This window comes from Mastigoproctus giganteus, chromosome 6 (assembly GCF_048544385.1).
Source record: "Mastigoproctus giganteus isolate SK-2022 chromosome 6, ASM4854438v1, whole genome shotgun sequence".
Classification (NCBI taxonomy): domain Eukaryota; kingdom Metazoa; phylum Arthropoda; class Arachnida; order Uropygi; family Thelyphonidae; genus Mastigoproctus; species Mastigoproctus giganteus.
This window is the reverse complement of record NC_143580.1, coordinates 13,175,603-13,189,477: the sequence shown is the minus strand read 5'-3', so window position 1 is coordinate 13,189,477 and position 13,875 is coordinate 13,175,603. Positions and strand designations below refer to the sequence as shown.

Sequence of the window (13,875 nt, the reverse complement as noted above, 5' to 3'; positions counted from 1 at the left end):
GCATGGTTTTTTTCTCCCGGAAACTCGGGCAATTTACTGATAATATATACTGAGCAATATGGTCTTAGTCGCTGATGTTCCTAAAACCCTATTACAACAACCTTGTCTAAACAAAGGGATCTATCTATATAGAAACTTGTAATTGAGTTATCGTTGCCTAATTTCACAAGTACAGCGTTTGGGAAAGTGGACAATATAAAATAAAATAAATATTTCTTATTAGGGTTATCCGTGAGAACAAACTCATCAATCCATATGTATTGCATCTATAAATTGCTGGCCTTCTCTGGTCAGTTTAGCCTGCTTTGTTGGGCAAAGAAACCAGGATTCCGAGGGAAAAAAATCTTGCTGCCCTCTCCTGAGACCGACTAACACAGCCACGGTGCAGAATAGGCCCATAAAAGTTCTTCTCGTCATTGATTGGATTCAAACTTAGGTCTTTTCCACGCGATGTGGGGAGGATAGTGGTTATCATGATGATCACGAAGATGAGGCTTAACTATTGCCTTATACAACGAAAAAATAACTTCCTTGCCCATGCTGGCAATTCTTGTATATTATTGATGTATCCCATCCCATGAGCTGCCCAAACAGTCTATCTCCACTGCTAAGATGTTCATGTAAGACTGTACAATTACCCATATTTTTCATTCAACGGTTTGGAGTTGATAATCCGACATTGAGTTCAGTTCATTTGAAAAGCAGTAATCCTTATACAACGTACAAAATTGTTTGCTCTTCTGGGTTGTTGCCCATATAACCAAACCAACGTTCACCAAAGGATTGTAACTAGAATCAAATTCCTGATAATTTCATTGGGTTCTCCACTATAGATTGCATAATATTGAGGAAGTATACTGTATAATGCATTATACACTCATGAGCCCAAGAATTATAACCATCTCTGTCTCCACGAGTGGATATATCCTACTGCACCTAAAAGTAACGTCACCAAACGGGACAACAGATATAGTGACAGCAATGTAGTGTCGATATTTCCGCTTGCAGTGGTCACTAGTGTACCCTTCGTGAATATTGAACGACTTAAAATGAGTGACCAGGTCTGATTAATCAAGATTCCAGCGCCATCTTGCCGATGGGTGAGTGCACATTGGACAGCACGCAGCTGCAACCAGAGTATGCACAGTTAGTCGAAAACCGGCAGTGGTATCAGGGTTTGGGGAATGTTTTTATCTATATCACTGGGTCCTGTCATCCCCATTTAACACACTCTCGTCGCCAGATCCTACATTGGCATTGTTTCGGACCAGGTTTTGTCCAACATGGTGACCATTTATCCAGATGACACTGGACTCGTTCAACAAGCTAATCCCCCTTATCACAAGGCTTGCGTTATGAAAGAATGATACGAGGATTATGTGCAAGCATTTCGTGTGTTCTCTGGCCGCCAAATTCCTCCGATATCAGTCCCTTAGAACATTTGTGGACTGGGTGGAACCAGCAATCATCAGTCCACGCCTCGATCTGTTGCCTCTCTGGGACGTCCTTTTGTTCTGTTGTCCAGGATATCTGAGAACATGTTCTACAGCCTTGTGGATTGATGCCACGGCTGGTGCAAGAGATTATGACAGTGAATGGAGGCTCAACGGAAGAAAATTTACCTCAGATGGTTTAGCAATGCCTTGGAATTAGCTTTGCAGAGCACTTTGGATACTAAAATAAAACTACAATTCAAGCTACACTACCGATAGAAAATTACAGATATTTCTATATTTTCTTGATTTATTACCATCTTCGGCAATAACATAAATCTTTACTTTATTTCAGTGGTAGATGCGACTGGTAAGATTCCAGCAGGCATTTTAGAAGGATCTTTTATGCAATTTGGAAATTTCGATGAATGCTTAAAAGTTCGTAAAATGAAGAGGAATGGCGAAGAGGATTTCCGAGGACAGTATTGTTCCGTGACAATATCTCCACCTTTGTCACCTCCAGAGAAAAACGCTTCCCTTGGACGAGTGGTTAATCCAAACATGGAGGATTCCGTAAGAATTTCTCTCTTTGCATTACTTTATTTTTACATTATTTGTCTCTTTGCATTACTGTGCAAATTTTCAACTGCTGCAGCAGCGACACCTGAGGAAATGTCTGCCCATCTTCACAAAATTTATGGGACATCTTGCAGATCTTTTGGAACAATGTTAATCAAGGCACTGTTATAAAATTAATAGCCAGAATGCCAGACAGACAAAAGATCTGCAAGATGTCCCATAAATTTTGTGAAGATGGGCAGACATTAACTGACTTGATGGTCTAGATGATCTCATAAAAGCCCAACTGGGTCTAGATGATCTCATAAAAGCTGAACAGCGATTAGTGGTCACAGTACACCACAACTTGTAATACCCCTCCTGTAGTTAGAGAGTCTAGATGATTCCATAAAGGATGATTCCAGAAATTCTAAACAAGTTGTTCATATTTTAATAAAAGCTTTCGATAGTTAGAAAAATGAAAGGTGTTTCTAAACTTTTTAGGCAGGAGTGTACGTACTTATGCACATTGAAAGATATAATGGCTTCAGTAACTTATTTTAGTATTCAAGAAGCAGTAAACTTCAAGTTTGTTCACTTATAATGCTAGGAAAGAGCACGTCAACTCTATTTTTAAGATGACATTTCAAGGCTCTCAGGGTTTCTCTGATTTCCTTGAAAGAGGATATTGACCAACTGAGTCAGCAGCTGGAGGTCGAAGATCGATCATTCCTGAACTCCCTTCTTATTGTCACCAGGCTCTGTGGTAACGGAAATACCAGTCGAGACCTCGGGCTAGAAATCCGATATATTCAGATGTAAAGAAACCAGCTAAAAGAGGTTAATAAAGCTATTATTATCCTCTGTTTTGAAGGTAGTTGCCTATCAGGATTGTGCAGTGCGAAGTATGAGTCCATTTTCATAGAACTGTCAGAATATGATGGATTGTGCGGTGTCCAGGATATCAGTTTACGACACAGTACTCATGACGAACGGTCTCATTATCAACCACGAGAAACAAATGCACTCCATGACCTTGAGTCCTTCAAACTTCACTGTATGCACTACTGTAGATGCATGTTCCAAGGATCTTCCATACCAAATTCCTCCATATTTCTCTATGTTCCAATTTCCAATAAATAAGTAGTCACCAGACACGTCTAGCGTTTATTGTTGTAATGTAGACACTTGTGAGAAACATGCTGTGGATGCACACAACTATGAACATTGGAGATCCATCTTGCAACTTTCAAACATCGTTGTTTGGTTCACTGAAAAGCTGGAGTGCTTTTTATAATATCCCGAGAGCGTCATTTACTAGAGTGGGATCGTCCCAATCCTTAGGTTTGACGACAGGATGTTTCTCGTAGTTGGACCATTGGTTATCCATCCTGGAACAATTAATACAACGCAGTGATATTCAGAACACTTTTCACCAGTTTTTATATATATGCCTTTCAACATTCTGCCGTTTGGCCTTCAAAGTGGTTACAGTTCAGATCTTTTTTTTGGGGGGGGGCAGTCCCTCCTCATACGCACCCAACGATCCAATTCACTCCAAATGTAACCTATAGGATTGAGGTCCTCAAAGCAGTCTGTTAAAACGCAGCAATATAATATAAAACGTTGCTGATACTGGTATTGGCCTTTCCAACGTGTTTCCATAGCTTTAATGTCCACGACGTCTATATATAGAGCTCAATATTCATGATTTTGTCCCAAAACACTCAATGGTCCGGAAAAACCATGAAAAAGAGCCCCATACCAGTCTGCCTCCACGAAGTCTTCAACTTCTTGACGATACAATTTTCCAGGCAGCTTTATCCAGGTATCCGCCACACAATGATACAACCAGCAGATTGATAGACATTGTACAGTGAAGCGTCACACCAACACACAGCTTTCCATTGGTCTATGGTACAAGAAAGGTGGGCCTCACACCAACTAGGCAGCGTCTAGCATTAGTCATGCTGATTGGTGGCTTATAGTCGGCTTCGTGAGCGTGGTAATCATATCATGTAGCATCCTGCACACTGTACTGGTGTCTGTGTGTGTGTGTGTGTGCTGCGACAACGTCAATCTGCACTTCGAGCGGTCGATTCTTTAAAATACCCTTCTGTTTCCTTTGCTTTGGAGGTTTACAGGTATTTCACTGTTTCAGCGTCAGCCTGCTTAATTGTTTTAATGAAAACTCCAAGCACGAGAGGTATTAGAACCTATAGTGCTTAGCACTGTGCATGGGTTGAAGGTTGAGAAGACGAAAGAAGCTACTTGTGGACCTTAGATTTGAATTTCTGTAGAATGTCATTTTCAGGAAATATGTATGAAAGGAAGTTGTTCTAGGAAATTGGAAGTTCAAGGAATAAATAAGGAAGAAGAAAAATTGGATCTGTCAGTTTGAAGTTGGACAGTAAGAGGATGCTGACTGGTTGCGGCACGTGCTCAAACTGCTTTGAAAGAGAGAGCGGGAGTTATAGAAGCCAATTCAGAAGAACAGTGCCCATGGAAGTATCTGTAGAAAAGGCATGCAGTAGAAACAGAACGTCTATGAGACAGAGAGTGGAGAGACTCTGTTAGAGAGGAGTCACTCGTTAACCTAACTGCTCTCTTCTGAATGGAATCTAGAAGCCTGAGAGAGGTTCTGGGGGCACCACCCCCAGGTGTGGGAACAATATTTAATGATAGGCTGAGTTAGTCTTTCTCAAGCGTAGAGCAAGTTTGTTTTCCCCCAGAACCTGGGGTTTTTCGTCCAACAGAACAGGCAAATCAACCAAAGAATACACACAATTTATTGTCCATAGATGGGTTACATATGCGAGAATATCATAAGATCATCCATATTGGCGATCGTTGATCAGATGGAAGGTTTCTAGATAGTTCAGGAGTTGGCGATTAATTGATTTCTCCATTACTGTGTGAAAGAGTAGAAGTAATTGCAATTGGACGATAATCGGATGGGAGGGATTTGTCACCCTTTTTAGGAACTGCCTGGATATGAACAAGTTTCCAAGAAGAAAGAAAAACATCTTTGGAATAAGAAAGTGAAAAAAAAGGAGACACAGAACAGGAGTAAGTTCCGGAGCACAGATTTTGAGAAATAGTGGAGAAATACCATCAAACCTGGCGCTTTCATGGTATCAAGGCTGTTCAAAATTCTTGTAACATTATTTTGCTGATCACACCACTAATCGCGGACTTAAGAGATCTTCAGAGCCGTTGAAATGTCACGTACAGACCGATTGTTTATGTGACATCTTGTTGTCATTCTGCACTGGAAGACCATTAACTTCGGCGATCATGGTGTCTTGCATTCACAATCGTACTACTATCTCCTGGAAGGCCATAAACATATTTATATTTGTGTCTGACACGTGCTGCGCATATTAATGATAGGGAAGTGTACATTGTAGAAAGAACATTGGACAAAATATCGCCTTCTTGTTATTAAAACTGGTTTAAAATGCTTTCATCACAAATCATCAATGCTTTTCAAATTTTCAAAAAGCACTGATGATTTTACAAACCATCAATGCTTTTGATAATCCCATAAAGAATCTTTCTGTCCCTCGTCTAACTTTATATCTCACTGATACCATTAGTGTACACTATTGGTACAAGTGAAATCATTAGCTAATTAATGAAAATAATTAACTTTGTTTTCCCTCATAGATTGCCCAAGAAATTTTGAATGGAATGGATATTTTTCACGCATATCCACCATTACGTTTTGGAGTGTGTATTCCTTCACCATGTTCAGTAGAAGATTTGAAGAAAATGGCAACTGTAGGTAGGATAGAAATCTTTATCATAGTGCTACCATCTGTAACTTACCTAATTAGCTATCTAATTTGTCCATCTACGCTCAATGGACAAAAAAATTATAAGCTTTTTGCCATTCGCGAACAGAAATTAAATGTGCAAATCTGAGTTGTCACAATGTGTGATCAATTCTTTCATATCAGATACATACTGTTTGCTTCTTTGGGGCTTTCTTAGTCGATGATTGTACAATGAGTGAAAGACGAAAGGAGAATTTAGCTCTAAAAAGAAGAAACCCTTTACTCCAAGAACGAGACCACAGGAAGTTAAAGCGAATGAAAGAATGAAAAAAATTCGATTTAGGGAAATAAAGACTAAATTGAACTATGTGGTGGAAGTTGAAGACTCTGGTAGTTGTTAGTCGTATGCCTATACGAAAGGGTTCTGGTGGGCAGCACATTTGGTGGAATCATCGTCCTCCTCACACCAGGTGGAAAAGACCTCAGTTCGAATTTTTAAGTGCCTTTTCACAGCATGGACGAGTTAGTGTCTCAGGCGAGGGTAGTATGGTGTTTCTCCCGGAAAATCGATTTTTCTTCCAGCAAACAGAAAATCGAAATCAGAACACATGCAATTTTAAAAAACAAAACTCTACAACAACCCCCAAAATATACAAAGTCACTTCTTTCTGTAAAAAATCGAAATATTCGACTGGAGTAATGTTGCCAACTCCGAGACCTGACTGTAGAACACTGGATCGTGCTGTCTGAGAGTCTCGATTTACACTTTTTGCACCAATGGAAGGTGAACGTGTGTGGTGCGATCCTCATGAAGCGATGCATCCAGCCTGTCTCATACCCACAAGTTGCTAGAAGTGGCATCAAAGCATGAGTGTGGAATGTGGTCAATTTGTACTTCACTCTGCAATGATTTATTTTCTACCCGGATTGTGAAGGATTCTTTGAGGAACAACGAAACCATCATGCAAAAACTGTACCTGGATGACTCGAAGAACATTCCTCTCAAGATATTCAAGATCTATACTGGCTGCCTAATTCTGCAGATCTTAATATCAATTGAGAACGTCTGGGATATGTTGGAAAGGGCAGATCGGCTTCGCAATTTTCTACAAAGCACAGTGCATTAGCTGGCAAATATCCTCATAGAAGGCCCTTGTGGGTACCACTGTTGGTAGAATTGCCATCCTTCTCAGGTCTTTTCCAGGCGAAAAGACCTGAGTTGGAGTCCCGTCGATGACGTGAGGAATTTTTATGAACCTTTTTCACAACGTAGCTAAGTTAGCCGGTCTCTGACGATGGAAGTATGGTTTTTCTCCCGGAAACTCGGGTTTTTCATCTAACAAACAGAAAATCGACCACTGAAAACGCGCAATTTATAGACAGTATACATACGGAGCAATATGGCCTTAGTCGCTGATGCTGCTAAGATTCTACTATGACAACAACCTGATGGCAAAATGGTGAAATCTGGAGCTAGACTTCTTTGTCTTAATTCAGTCAAAAGGTAACCCTTCTAGTTATCGTATAAATGTTTCTAATTTTTTTGCCCAGCGAGTGTATAAATGGTTACAGAAAGTTTATAATTTTCTTTCTTAAAAATCGAATTCAAAGTAATGATTATCTATCATCAGATGTCTTCTCTTTTGTATTGACTTGAGATGGTTTGTTCATATTCACAGCTGTAGAACCAGCAGAGTTCAAGGCTCAAGTTTTACAGTGTCAAGTTGAAGAGGAAATCAAACTGGAGCCTATACATATTGCTTTTTTGTAAGTTCTTCAATCCGTGGTTCCCTTTATATATTAAAAATAATTTATTTAATTATTTATTTTTAAAAAAATGAAAATTGCATAGGAAAATTATAAAAATTAAATAAATTCACGGTATTTATTTCACTCTATATTACATTATATAAATGTCACTAAATTTATTTATTATTTTAAATTTAAATATATTTTTTTCAGTGCGGTGATGGGTTTTATATTCCTTCTAATTATTATTGGAACCGCCGTTGATATCGCACACCAGAGGGAGCCTGCGTATACGAGATGTGGTGAGTGTTTTGTAAATTTATATTAGATGTATTTTTTATTTAGAATCGGGTGACAATTTATAAGGTGCTGCCATCTAGTGGGGAATATAATAATTATAAAATGGAAATATTTTAATGTTAAAATTTATTCAAATTAATTTTAAATGATTGAATTAATTATATTATTTAATTAGAAGCTTTTAAAGCACATTATAGATGCCAAATTGTAAGATTTATTTACTATAATGTTTAAATTTTCTAGAGGCAATTAATGACATAATAAGGTTAGTTGGTGCTTCCATCTAGTGGTGAATATAATAATTAACAAATGGAAATTTTTAATTTTAAAATTCATTAAAGTTAATTTTCAATAATTGAATTAATTATATTAATATTTAATAAAAATATTTTTAAGCACATTATAGATGCCAAATTGCAAGATTTATATACTATAATGTTTAAATTATGTAGGAGAATTTATTACTCAAAATAAGGTAGTTGGTGCTTCCGCGCATCTGACCACTAGGCTACGACGGCCGTCGTAGCCTAGTGGTCAGGTGGCGGGTGCATAAGTACATGTGCCTTGAGTGACTGGGGTTGTTCAAGCCTGTGACTGCTGAATATGGTGCTGTTTCTTGTATTCTGTCTATCTTGTGAACTCCTCTGATAATTTGGTCGTCTCGGAGTATAAAAATTTATTTATCTAGTGACGATTATAATATGGAAATCTTTCAATGTTAAAATTGTTTGAAATTAATTTTAATTGAATTAATTATATTAATATTTAATTAGAAGCTTTTTAAGCACATTATAGATGTCAAATTGTAAGATTTGAACTATAATGTTCAAATTTTCTAGAAGCAATTAATGACTTATAATAAGGTAGTTGGTGCTTCCATCTAGTGGTGAATATAATAATTAACAAATGGAATTTTTTAATTTTAAAATTCATTAAAGTTAATTTTAAATAATTCAATGAATTATACTAATATTTAATTAGAAGCTTTTAAAGCACATTATAGATGTCAAATTGTAAGTTTTGATAATGTTCAAATTTTCTAGAAGCAATTAATGACTTATAATAAGGTAGTTGGTGCTTCCATCTAGTGGTGAACATAATAATTAACAAATAAAATTTTTAATTTTAAAATTCATTAAAGTAAATTTTAAATAATTGAATTAATTATATTAATATTTAATTAGAAGCTTTTTAAGCACATTATAGATATCAAATTGTAAGATTTGAACTATAATGTTCAAATTTTCTATAAGCAATTAATGACTTATAATAAGGTAGTTGGTGCTTCCATCTAGTGGTGAATATAATAATTAAAAATGGAAACTTTTAATTTTAAAATTCATTAAAGTTAATTTTAAATAATTGAATGAATTATATTAATATTTAATTAGAAGCTTTTTAAGCACATTATAGATGTCAAATTGTAAGATTTATTTACTATAATGTTCAAATTTTCTAGAAGCAATTAATGACTTATAATAAAGTCGTTGGTGCTTCCATCTAGTGGTGAATATAATAATTAACAAATGGAAATTTTTAATTTTAAAATTCATTAAAGTTAATTTTAAATAATTGAATGAATTGTGTTAATATTTAATTAGAAGCTTTTTAAGCATATTATAGATGCCAAATGGTATGATTTATTTACTGTTATGTTTAAATTTTCTAGGGGCAATTAATGACTTTTTCAAAGCATTTTCCTTACGCGCCAATTATATGAAATTAGTTAATACCCAGTCGTCGATTACAGAAATGGCGCCCCTGCATGGTATTCGATTCCTTACGATTACTTGGATTGTACTAATACACACCTATGGTTGGATGTCTCTACAGGCAACACGTAAGTATAGTCATTACCAAAAAATATGAAAGTAAACACGTTAAAAGAAAAAAATCAAACTGCGATTACAAACTGTTGGTCACAGAGGAATGTGATTTTATTTCTACAGAAAGTGCAAATTTCATTTTGATTTTTGGAGCAATAGACAGACGACAATTTTCCAAAAGACAATCTACCATCGTCTGCCCACATGATAAATTGTCGAAAAGACAATTTACCATTGTCTACCAACAAAATAAATTATCCACAAGACAATTTACCATTGTCTGCCCACAAAATAAATTAAGCAACAGACAATTTATTTCATTCCACAAATGGGATTATTTACAAAATCAAAACTTTTAGTTCCAAACATCACCGGAAGTGAGCGCTAATGGACAAAGTGACGTCTAGCATAGCAGTCCTTGACTGAAAATGAATGAGTAATATGACTGTAACGTAATCTGTACAATCTCTTTATGTCACTTTATACGCCAACGCCACCTCCTTCCGGTGATATTTGTAACTAAACGCATTTTTGTTACATAAAAAAATGTCAGAACTTGTAGGGTACAATACTCGATAAATTTTACTATTATTAGATAGTACAAGCATTTTAATCACTTTTCTATCTTTCCTCACATTCAGGAAACTTGTCCCTTGCTCCTACCTGGTTCGAGAGTGTCCAGTTTGAAGTCATAGCAAATGGTTGGATATCCGTTGATACATTTTTTTTCCTCAGGTGAATGCTGAAATTTTTTCTTCCTATTTTTCTCTAATCCACTCTTTTTATGGATCTTTGAATTTATTTTTCCTCTTATAAGAAGAAAAATAATAATTATAACGAGCTTTTTATCCATAAAAATATTTTGTAATTTCCAGCGGATTCCTCACTGCCTACGGGGCCTTTAGCTTCATGAACAAGCATCGTGGTAAATTGAATGTCATGCTATTTGTTGTCAGAAGATATTTAAGGTAAGTCAAAAAAATTCCTTTTACTTTAAGAATTATTTGTGTCCGAATTCAAAGAACTAGCCTTTCATCCAGGTGATTGTTTTCATGCAGGCTGACTCCAGCTTTCCTTTTTACTATGGGACTGATGTTTTTTCTACCATGGATTGCCAGTGGTCCTTTATGGAAAGAAACTGTAGGTGGCGAGATTGCTAATTGCTACACCAATTGGTGGTACAATCTTCTCTACATAAACAACTGGTTGCATATTGACAACATTGTAAGTATTTCAAAATGTTCTTCTTTTAGTTCGATTTCATAAATTTCATTTCCATTTTTGGAGCGGTACACAGACGACAATTTTCCAAAAGATGTAAATTTTCCAAAAGATAATCTCCCATTGTCTGCCCACATGATAAATTGTCCAAAAGACAATTCATCATCGTCTGCCCACGAAATAAATTATGCAACAGCCACAATTTATCGTCTTTTGGAAAATTATGGAAGATTACAGTCTTCTGGATGCTTTGTGGATGCTTATACAAACCTATGCGGATCCTATTTAATAAGATGCGTTACTTCATCATTCTTTATGTTCTGATTCTTGTAAAAACGTCCATTCTTTCAGTGTTCTTCTGTAATATAAAAATCGACCAGTCTAATTACACGAGCCTTATTTTTTTTCTCCTGCAGTGTATTCATCCAACTTGGTATCTGAGTTGCGACATGCAACTTCATATCCTGTCTATCCTCGTCCTCATTCCGCTGTACAGGTAACCTCTTTGTATGTTGCAAGTTTTATAAAGAAATATGTATATACTAGGTGAACAGAACTGTAGGCTCACCCATCGCGCAGTCACTTGCAGTGATTATAAAACAAAATGCAACTAATGAATCGGGATGGACGATGGCTCCAGGATTTGTAAGAGACCTACACTTTTGATCAGCTAGTATAGTCTTATAGATTTAGAGAATCTAGTGCCTTATTACTGAAGTCGTGCATGGTCTATTCTTTGTAAATCCTATTAACCAAATTATTTCTTTGAGCCAATTTATTTTTTTTCAGGAAGCCAGTTCTTGGATTTCTCCTTCTCTTCATTTTGTCCATGGGGTGTAATGTGTATGTTGGTGTTATAACTTACATGAGGGACTATCCACTCATTGTTCTGCCTACCTCGGTTGACAAGAAGTAAGTACAGCTGTATTTTGTTTTTTATAAGACTATCCAAATAATCTAATTGGATTAGATTATCCAATTAGATTATTTGTGGATTAGATTATCTTTTACCATTCTTATATTTGCATATTGTTGACAGACAAATCTGATTTTGTGGAATAACCAATAACCAAATAACTGATCATGAATTTTAGTTGTATATCTTAAGTCATTGTTCATTGTGACTTTATATTTCTTTAGATTTCTCAAGACGATGACCAGTGAGGTGTTCTTTCGTACTTACACCCACGTGGGTCCCTATTGCGTTGGCATTCTCCTTGGATTTCTCTACGTAAAACACAGAAAGATTTCTATACACCCAGTAAGTAATATTTTTGTTGGTTTAAGTGAAACAGAAAGGTGAACAAAATATGCCAATTTTCCTGGATGAAAAATTCGAGTTTCCACTTTTTTTATCCAGCGATTTTATGCTTTTTTTAGCTGGGTGAAATACCAGAGTTTGTTCTGCATGCTTCTTTTAGCTGGATTAAATACCACAGTTAGTTCTGCATGCTTCGTTTAGCTGGATGAAAAACCGGATTTTTGTATTTTTCATCAACCAAGAGATCCGTATTTTAATATTAAATTTTATGCTACTTTTTCTTGTATCCTGTGCACATATTACCAAGAATTTTTGGTTCTGTTTCAGGTTTTGCAACTTGCTGGATGGTGCTGTGCTATAACAGTTGGTTTCAGTGTTCTTATTGGACCTTTGGAATCGGTACGCGGAAATTTTCATTCCAATATTTCAGCAACCATTTATGCTGCCTCTCATCGAACTGCCTTCACATTATGCCTAGCATGGATGACCTTAGTCTGTCTAAAAGGACAAGGAGGTAAGTAGAGAAATGTATGCCCGAGATTTTACCTTATTATGCTCCTCATCAATAATAACTTCGAGTTTCAAAGACCTACCCAAATTTTGTTCCCTTTTATACATATGTACAATAAAATGAAATCATGAATCCAGAAAGAATAATATTCACCTTATTGAAGATAATCAATGAATATCATTGATGTCATTATCTTGGTAGTTGATGGAATCCTTTGAAACTTCTTGTGGTCAGAATATCCTTCATGATGCCACTCCATGGAGTGTGTTAGGTCTCTGAATCAAATCATAGTAATTAGTGCAAGTTTCATCAAATTACCTGATAAACGTAATTGAATCCTGATAAAATTTTTCAAGAAGTATCTCTGCACAACTCTCTCTCTCTCTCTCTCTCTCTCTCTCTCTCTCTTCCCCTCTTCTGGTGAGAATTAAAATCTTTACAGCTATATTATTTGTGTCGAAAATGTCAAACGAATATCGGTCAAAGTTGGATGATTTCTGATCTCTACCCCGAAGAGTTCATGACATCTCAATCTACAGGTCTCAATTGGACTGAGGTCTGGTGACTGAAGAGGAGGACACTCCAGAGTTCATGACATCTCAATCTACAGGTCTCAATTGGACTGAGGTCTGGTGATTGAAGAGGAGGACACTCCAATGGGCTGAATTCGCTCTCATGTTTCTGTATAATTTTAGCTTTGTGGCATGGCGTGTTATCCTGTTGGAAGAATCTATTCGCAGATGGATACATCATAGCCATGAAGGAATGTGCCGGGTTTTGAAATGGGTAGCTGTCCCTAATAAAGTGTCCAACAAGTGCATATATAAACTTCATGAAAAACCTAGAAATACATGGTCCAATTTATGGCTGGATAAATGGTTTTTCATAATGACAATGCGCCATGCCATTCCTCTGTTGCAGTGAGAGAGTTTTTAACGAAAAACAAGATCACAGCATTGGAGCACCTGCCTTATTCTTCAGATCTGGCGCCGTGCAACTTTTTTCTGTTCCCGAAAATTAAAAGCCACCGCAAAGGAAAACGATTTGAGGAAAACGAAGACATTCAGAAGACCACAACGCAGCAATTAAAGAGGATATCTTCTCTGGACCTGCGCTGCTGTTTTAGAGCCTGGAAATCGTGAATGGATGCTGCATGGGCACTGATGGAGAATATTTTGAAGGGAATAAACATTGAAATTGTTGTATTTAAAAATAATAAATGGTTTAAAAATATTTC

At 36.4% G+C, this 13,875-nt stretch overlaps 1 protein-coding gene across 1 annotated transcript in view; it reads left to right on the top strand.

Annotated features, from left to right (window-relative positions):
* Window positions 1-13,875, top strand: part of LOC150083926 (nose resistant to fluoxetine protein 6-like) — a 36,249-nt gene that overhangs the window by 21,343 nt on the left and 1,031 nt on the right. Inside the window, exons 2-13 of the mRNA XM_090375831.1 lie at window positions 1,789-2,006; window positions 5,661-5,778; window positions 7,450-7,537; window positions 7,733-7,821; window positions 9,489-9,659; window positions 10,287-10,380; window positions 10,521-10,613; window positions 10,704-10,869; window positions 11,283-11,362; window positions 11,656-11,778; window positions 12,007-12,127; window positions 12,455-12,641. Of these exons, the coding sequence (XP_090231957.1) occupies window positions 1,789-2,006; window positions 5,661-5,778; window positions 7,450-7,537; window positions 7,733-7,821; window positions 9,489-9,659; window positions 10,287-10,380; window positions 10,521-10,613; window positions 10,704-10,869; window positions 11,283-11,362; window positions 11,656-11,778; window positions 12,007-12,127; window positions 12,455-12,641 (1,548 nt within the window). The remainder of the gene's footprint in view (window positions 1-1,788; window positions 2,007-5,660; window positions 5,779-7,449; window positions 7,538-7,732; window positions 7,822-9,488; window positions 9,660-10,286; window positions 10,381-10,520; window positions 10,614-10,703; window positions 10,870-11,282; window positions 11,363-11,655; window positions 11,779-12,006; window positions 12,128-12,454; window positions 12,642-13,875) is intronic.